The sequence below is a fragment of the Abrus precatorius genome, unplaced genomic scaffold (assembly GCF_003935025.1).
Source record: "Abrus precatorius isolate BTA unplaced genomic scaffold, Abrus_2018 Scaffold9, whole genome shotgun sequence".
NCBI classification, from domain to species: domain Eukaryota; kingdom Viridiplantae; phylum Streptophyta; class Magnoliopsida; order Fabales; family Fabaceae; genus Abrus; species Abrus precatorius.
The window spans coordinates 1,727,099-1,735,838 of NW_020874439.1; the positions used below are offsets into that span (position 1 = coordinate 1,727,099).

Below are 8,740 nucleotides of genomic sequence, written 5' to 3' on the forward strand. Positions count from 1 at the left end.
ACTCTTCTTCTTAGCAACTAAGCAACCTCATTTGATAACCCTAAACTCTTTTGGGTTGGTTACCCCCAGCAACCCAGCTCCTCCCTCACTCTCCCTTGAGTTTGCAACCCTCAAGCTTTGCCTGCTTAGGCTTGTGGGCCAGCCCACATTTAATCATAAGGGCTATATATTTTTATTTGTTTTTAAAAACGAGCTAGCTTTACTCAACTTCACTTTTACGCAAACTAATGATGGGCTTGCCCACTTTAACATATCTATCTTTCACAAATTTAATTTTCGAAATATAAATTAAAACTATAACAATTCGTATATAATAAATTTTCAAAAACTTTTAAGGCGTAGTTGATTTTGATGAAAGCATGAACTTAAATTTCATTTCATGGTGAAAAACGTGTTTATTATATTTCCATGAAAATATTCGAAACTATCATATGTTTTAATCGGTTTTCACTTCTATTTTGTGATTTTTGTCCTACCATTTGGATTTAAAATGATCCTAGTATTTTTAATTGTTGTTAAATGAAATATAATTACAAATTTTGAGACAAACACCACCCAAATACAAGCTCAAACTTGAAGTGAAAATCATGTGTTTCAGATAAATGCTTGATCATGGTGAAGTTTGGTCGGTGTGATTTTTCAAATGACTTGGAAGGAAATAGGTGACGCCAGTTTCACCACTACGAGTAAGTAATTGGAACTCTGCATCACTAAATGAATGATTTTTGTCGAAAATAGGACGTTTAAGCTGTACATATCCACAGTAATGGACTTCATTTACCGCAGCATCATTTCTGAATGAAGTAAGAGCCACTCCAACTCCTTCCCCTGCAAAAGTTTAATTCAATTACCATTCTACTTCCCATAACTCTCTTCCACACTTCCAATACTTGCTCTCTTCAGAACCGCATAAAACAATTTCATGTTTTTTTTTTCTGCCCTATTTTACATCATCACTAGAAACAAAAAAATATTAAATTTAAAAAGCTTAAGAAATAAAATCAATCTTTTTTTAGGAACTCATGTCAAAATTTTATAAAAGATCAAAAACATATTTAAACCTTCAAAAATTGTGTCTACTCATGCTAACTGTTCATGTTAAATATCACAACTAAAAGATGCCTTTTTAGATATATCAATACCTACGAGTCTAACGTTGTAAAACGGAAAATATTTTGTGAACAATTAAGAGTTATCCTTTTGATTTTAAGTGTTTTTGAGATATTTGCACCAAAAGAAAGAAAGAAAAACAAAACCAATACACATTTCAATGTAAATTTTTACATGATTAAATAACAGAACCGATATAATACGAATTTTCTCATAGTTATATGGACAGAAATTAAATTTTTACCATGTGTAACAAGAAGCAAGTTCTCGGTAGGATATTTATCTGCAAGGTCCTTAATAACTTGCTGAAATCTAGCCCTTGTTTGCAAAAGTAGCTCTTCCCATTTGGGCAACTGTCAAACAAAGGTTTTCAACAGTTTCAGTAACGTTTGCATGCATATTTAACTGCCAGAAAATTCAAAATAAAAAGAAGATGATCTGGTCTTCTATACTATACCTCTTTATAGACCCTTTCTACGTTTTTATCCAGTGTCTCAGGTGGGAGCATGGCTTCACACTCTGCTATATCAAAACCCCAATTTCCATCTTTAGGTGCAACATTGAGACGGATAGCTACCCCATTCATCATTTCACATAATCCATACTCAACGGAAACCTGCACTTATGGACGTGATGCATACAACTCAGTAATTTAACTGCTTTAATCAATCACACAGCCCATCAATGTGACTAGTTTTTCTCACAAAATTCATTAATGAAAATTTCACTTGTGCATTTTTTTGGAAGTTTTGTTTAGAGAGAGAAGAAAAGGAATTGAAATGTAAAGAAAGGGAGACAGTAAGAAAATTAATACAAAACTCCGTGCGAGATCTTAAAAACATGTAACTTGGAGTGTTTTGGAGAGTTTATAAACCCTCCCCTTTCATCCAAGAACTCCTAAACAACAATAAACTTTTCCCTTTCCTCCCATTCCCCAACAACCAACTCTCAAACGCCCAAGGGAAGCTGAACTGATCCTAAAAGTCTCCAAAATCCAAATCTATAAATAAAACAAAACCATTTTTTCCTTCAGTTAAGATGGTTGAAGTGTGACATTAACAGTGAATGCATAGGTTGAATCTCCTACAATGCATTTAACTCCTTTCCTATTTCCTTAATCCTCTCAACTAAAGTCTTACATTTTTTCACTTAATCAATCTTTCTTCTGTTAGTTTTTTAAATTCTGCTGCAATCCTTTCATACAGCAGAATTTCTTAACTAACAGGACTTTTTTTATAACTTATAAAAAGAATGACTTTATTATTCTTCTTTTATTTCTCTTTATTCCTAAGCAAAAGTTTGATTATATGACTATTTGGACAAATCATCGACTCTAATACTATTCATACTATTGTTATGAATAAGATGAGCTTTCAGCATTTTCTATACTCTAAAAAGAGAAAATAAAATAATAATAACACACATTCCTAGAACTTTCAACATAACTTTATTATATTTTTATTAAATAAAATTACAAATTTTTTAAATATAACTTTTAGAAATATAAAATTACAAATTCTAACTTATTAACATACAATTATTTAAGTCTTTATTATATGTAAAGAACTATAAGTTATTATAATGAATAAACATAAAATAAATTTTTATATTTATAATATTTTTTTACACTTTTCAACGTGAGATTGGATTAAAAGCTCCCCTTTAGCCCAACAATCTCCTATCTTTCTTCCCCTTAGACCTAATATTAACCTCTCCACACCAAATCCGCAAATAAATAATAATAAATAACAAATAGAACTATTTTGGTCCAAGACTCACAGTGATGTTATGGATAGAATGACAGAAAGAATAATATACATGAGAGTTAGATAAAAAATATATTATAAGAGTAAATAAAAAATATATTATAAGAGTAAATAAAAAATATATTATAAGAGTAACATAATATCGACTTTTATTTTATTTTGTAATTGATTCATATCAAAATAATAAATTAAATAGTTATGTTATCCTATTTTATTTATTTTAACAAGAATTTTTTTAAAATAAAAAAGAATGAATGTCATATTTTAAATAAATACTAAAAAAATAGGATAGGATAAAAAAATTATGGTATCCTGTTCCTGTCAAACAAGTCTTGAGTCTTTGCTGCAACAGCAGCTTCATCTTCTACCTAACCTGCCCCTCTCCCCCACAGTAGATTTTAGCCTCCTCTTGTAATTTCAACAAAATAGAAAAAGAACCATCCTCATTTATCTGCGGTTTATACTGGACTTGTTTGAAAACTATATTCAAATTAAATTAATATTCTGCGTTTTGGATTAGATTGATTTTTTATTTTTTTTCTTATTGAAAGACACAATTTTAATTTCTTTGTCAATAAAAAAATAAATTCTTCTGAATTAAAGTATAAATAGAATTTTAAATTAGTACATAAAATATTTTAGCAAGTAAATTTTTACTTACGATAGCCATTAAATAAAAAATTTAGTGTATAATAAGTAAGAGAAAAAAAAACTTGTTAAAAGTATTAAATTTTATTATAACTCACAAGTTTAAAAAATTTAAAGTTTTTATAAATACAAATATATTAAGTAAAAGATATTTTATATTAATATGGTAACTTGTACTTGTAAAGCTAACTAAAAACTTTTCCTGAAAATTTATAATTGTAGCAATCTGAATTGAAATTGTTTAATAAAACTAATAATTCAACTAATTAAAATATATTAAATGAATAAAAAAAGTTCAATTATTGTATGAGTGTAAATTTTTTAAATTGTAAAGATAAAAAGGTGACATAAATTATTGATAACTAAACTACTCCATGCTGTCTTAATTTTATTTTTACCAAATAATTTTATTAACTTATTGATTAAGTTAATAAGTTATAAGGATTTTTTATTTAAATAATATAAATTAAAAATAAATTATTTATTTAATATTTTTTCAAACTATTTTCATGTCTAAGTGAATTTGGCTACATGACAAAAGTTTTGCCAATATGATTGGTAAAATTGTTGAATTTTAATTTTTTTAAAATAAATTTTACCACCAAAAGTGCAAAATATGCAAGATGTTGCCAATGTTACTATCTTCACAATTTCGTCATATGATTGGCAAAATTAGAAGGAAATTTTGCTATAAAAAATGTGCAACTTTTTTATGATGACATGTGTTACTAAGTGAGTTTCATTGTAAAAATGACATAATTTGTGAAAACCTAACATATGTCACCATGATAGGTGCTCAACTTTCTGTTGATGACACGTGTCACTATAAACTGTGAACAACTTTTTGATGATTACACATAAACAGTATGTACAAATAATATATTGGATATTTTTACCTATATATATATATATATATATATATATATATATTAACATAATTAATAATACAAATATCAACTTCATCATAATAGTTTATATTTTTACCTACAAATCATTATTACATTATAATGACATAAATTTATATTTATATTTTTTTATACAAGTATCAACCATTAAAAAATCTTGTTTTATAATTCAATACAAATAATTAGTACTTCTTAATTTAAAAAATACAAATTACTAACTTAACTACAATACAAAATTAAATTTATTTAAATTCAATAACATGATTAAACAAAATATTACTTATATTTACATACAAATTACTAACATAATACTACAAAATATATTTAATTAATAAATAATATAATTAATAATTTGTGGTAATTAAATTACTAATTTGAACCTTTGTAATTCAGAAGTACTAATAATTTGTATTGAATTATAATTTTATAAAAAATATAATTATAAATTTAAATTTATTTCATTACGATGTAATAATAATTTAAGAATATAAACTATTATAATAAAGTTGATATTTATATTATTAATTATGTTAAAAATATATATATATATATAATATGTATCTACGTGAAAATATTCTAGAGATAAATAAGTTTTACTGTATTATTCATGCATTTTGCTAAAATCATGGTATTTTTTAACAATTTGTATTATTTTTATGGTAAAATTTATTTAAATAGTGACGTGTCATTGTAAACAAGTTATGCGCTATTTATTGTAACATTTGTTAGCTTTTCATTGGTGCAACTCACTCAAACTCTTTGATACAGTGATATGTTATCATATTTTATGCCTTTAGTAACAAAATTTACTTTTAAAAAAAATTAAAATTCAACGATTTTACTATTTATATTAGCAAAATTTCTATTATGTGCCTAAACTAAATTCACTCCGAACAAAAAAATAGTTTAAAAAAAATATTAAATAAAAAATTTATTTTTAATTTACATTATTTAAATAAAAAAGTTAAGTTATAAACTCAATATTTGTATTAGTGAATAAAGTATATATAACTTTTAAACATTAATTGTTAAAAGAATCAAATAAATTTATTTATAAAATTCTTATAATAATTTTTATAGTTTCTTAATAAAGAAATTAAAATATTATTTTTCTCTTTAAAAAACTCTATGATTTAAATCTACTATATTATTTTAAATAATCATTTATTCAAAATCTATTTATTAAAATATCACATTCCACCAAAAATTAAAAATCTCCAAATAATACATAGTAAATCTAGACTTTGAGATTTATAACTCAAATTTTTTAATTGTTAAATTTTTAAAATCTTCCGCTGATTTTTAAGGTTTTAAAACATCATTAACATTAGTTTCTTTTTGTGTCTCCAAAATATAGTGAAAAATGAAGTAAAAACGATAAATGAGTGATGTTTTTGAAAAGCAAGTGACAATTCAAAAAAAAAAAAAATGGACAATTTTTTTTAAAAAAAAATTAAGGACTAAAACATCCTTTATATATAACTTAAAGACTAATTTATGAATTTATTTTTTGTTTTCACCTTCAAAATCTTAATCTCAAAGGTTATAAATTTTTTTGAATTTTATCAACTTCCAAAGTTTTGAACCTTTTAAATAACTAATCATCTTACAAAATCCTCAGGAAAATCTGATTATTTGAGTGAAAAAATTAGGCATTTGGGAAGCTTATGTGAACAGAAAAATAACAAAGAGACATGATTCTAAAATTAAAAACATGGAGAACTAAATTTGATTGAAAAATATTGGAAAACTGACACTAAAGATTTATCAAATTAGAGGGGAAAAAAACGCTTAAGCTACATATGAGTACATAAATGACCAGAATATCAAATTAACGAAAATTTGTAAAAAGAAAAGAAAAAAAAATCTTTGCTTTAATATAAAATTGAAATAAACAATTTTTAAAAATATTTCTTAAAATGTTAAGAAAAATAATTTTTTCATTTCAAATAAGCATGTTTAATTGAACTTATTTTATAAAATAATTATTTATTTTTTCCTGGGAGGGTTTTTTAAAAATAAAAATTAATCTCAAACAGCATTGGTTAAATTAAACCAATCCCATATTAACTTTTATGAATTTTTTAAGCCAATAACCATACTGAACAAAACGTCATATTTTGATAAAAAAGAATTTAATGAGTAAATAATCAAACAAAATCTGACCTTGACTTTCGAAGGTTCGTTGCTAACACCGTCGCGGGAACCATCGTCGACGGAGGAGAGGGCGGCGATGACTTCAGCGGCGGTCTGGAGGCAGCGGAGGAAAGGTGAAACAAAGATGCGGTGGATGGGGAACCCGAGACTTTGTCGGAGCCTCGTACCCGTTTCGAAAGCCCGAACCCGACCCTCTTGGGCCAGTGGCGGATCCCAGGGCCTCGCCGCCGTGGAGGCCCAGGTGGGCTCAAAGTTATCGAGGCGCTCGCCGTGCCTCATTACGACGACGTTTTGGTATAAAACGGTACTTTGGTTTTCCATAGTTTGGTTTGCTCTTGAATCCATTTTCACTGAATCTACAAAGAAGAGAGAGAGCGTGTTCGGGTTTCTGAAATGACTAGAGAAGATGAAATCGGCTTTTCATTATAAAAGAAAAGAGGCCGTGTAAAGTGGGTTCGTTATTTTTCTCAGAAAGTGTTCCGTATAACATTGCCTCGTCAATTCACTGAACCAAATTTCGAGCACCACAACATGCCAAATTTTATCCTCCAAATTTACTCCGAAAAGTCATAAAAGCCTAGACCATCTTTGTTTATATTTTTTAAAAGAATTTTTCTTTTTTAAAAATTATAAACTCCGAGTAAGACTCCATAAATTAGAAATAAAATTTATGCATCTTTTTAATAAATTTTAATTAATAATAAAAATATATATTTAAAAAGTCTTAAAAATTATACTTTCACTCCAATTAAATATGAAAATGTTTTTTTTATAGATAAAAAAAGTTATCCTTTTAGGTGTGCTTTTGAAATGAGGATATGTAATAATAATAATAATAATAAATTATTTATAGTTTCATTACTAATTTTAATGTTCGTATAAGAAATTATACGAGAAATTTGAATTTTACAGCCTCTTTTGAATAAATAATGGTTAAAGCTAAAACAAACTTAATGTGTCAAAATTAAACATATAAATCAATTATGTCAAGAGTCGTATAAATTAATTAATTAAATAACTTTAATGATATAATTAGTTAAATTTAATGTAACATATTTTAAAGTTCTTACTAACAAGTATCTTAAAGATAATAACCAAGGAATTACTAAATAATTTTTAATTAAAAGTTATATTAAAATATGCATAAAAAATTATGAAAAGAGCGTGCAATATTAATTTTTCTAAAGATATTAATTATTATTTTTTATTTATAACTTTTTATTGTTCATTATGTAAACAAGATCATAAAAATAAACTATAATGTAGAAGTTGAACATGTTTTTCATATCTTGATAGAAAAAATGATAGAAGTATAAGCTAATTTTACCTAATAAAAGTTTTTTTAATTATTTTTTATATTGTTTTTTTTAAATTCTAAAAAAATTTATTTAAATTAGTTGCTAATTATTAATGACTGAATATGTTAGACTGATTTTGGGAAAGGAGACAACGAATGTTAAACTAAATGTCATATACATAGTTCCAAGAGATTAGTCGAATCGAGGAAAATAATGTCTTGGATGTGATAGGTGCCAGTTTGAACATTTATTTATCTATTTAAAGTGTTAAAATTTACCTAACAACAGTTGTGCTACGTAACGTTACTTAATTATTAAGTTCATAAATTGATGCGAAATTAATGATTTTGCAACAATTTAAAACTAAGTAAGAACACCCAAGAAATAAAATTACTAAGGTGAAGCTCAACATACCTGTACATAACGATCGAAAGCCGGTTAGTTCATACCTCTGAAACATAACATCTCGTTATAAAATGGGATAAAATTGAGAAAGTTACGCAGAAAGCAAATGTGAAATTAGGGATTCCAAAAGTCACCTTGAAGCTTTCGTGCAAAATGGGAGCTCTGTTACACCTCGCGTGAACAGAGGAAAGGCGAAAGCACCGTAATGGAAGCATGATGATGAACAGAGAAGAGAATATAGAAAGAATTGGAATCGAAGAATGCAAATTTGGGAATGAAAGGGTAGAAAGAGGAACAGTTATTAAATATAAATGTTGAAAAAAATTGAACGCGTATGAATTTAAGCTGAAAAGGGGAGCATAGAGTTCGAGGAAGCTTCCTCAAATGCATTCCCTTTTCGTGATGTTGCCGCTCCAACTCACTTCATTGACTTTGATCGCTGCTTTCTGCG

General features: G+C 26.4%; 1 protein-coding gene across 2 annotated transcripts; it reads right to left on the reverse strand.

The window, feature by feature from the left end:
- Window positions 1–607: 607 nt before the first annotated feature.
- Window positions 608–8,502, reverse strand: LOC113850015. 2 transcript variants are annotated; one of them, XM_027480318.1, is made up of 6 exons: window positions 8,424–8,502; window positions 8,299–8,335; window positions 6,596–6,942; window positions 1,568–1,726; window positions 1,355–1,463; window positions 608–828 (listed from the first exon to the last, which is right to left on the reverse strand). In XM_027480318.1, the coding sequence occupies exons 3-6, from the start codon at window positions 6,929–6,931 to the stop codon at window positions 611–613; spliced, it is 822 nt and encodes a 273-aa protein (XP_027336119.1). In that variant the 5' UTR covers window positions 6,932–6,942; window positions 8,299–8,335; window positions 8,424–8,502; the 3' UTR covers window positions 608–610. The 2 variants fall into 2 exon arrangements, with proteins under 2 accessions (XP_027336119.1, XP_027336120.1); XM_027480319.1 differs by having other exon boundaries at window positions 6,596–6,936; window positions 8,424–8,499.
- Window positions 8,503–8,740: the final 238 nt, after the last annotated feature.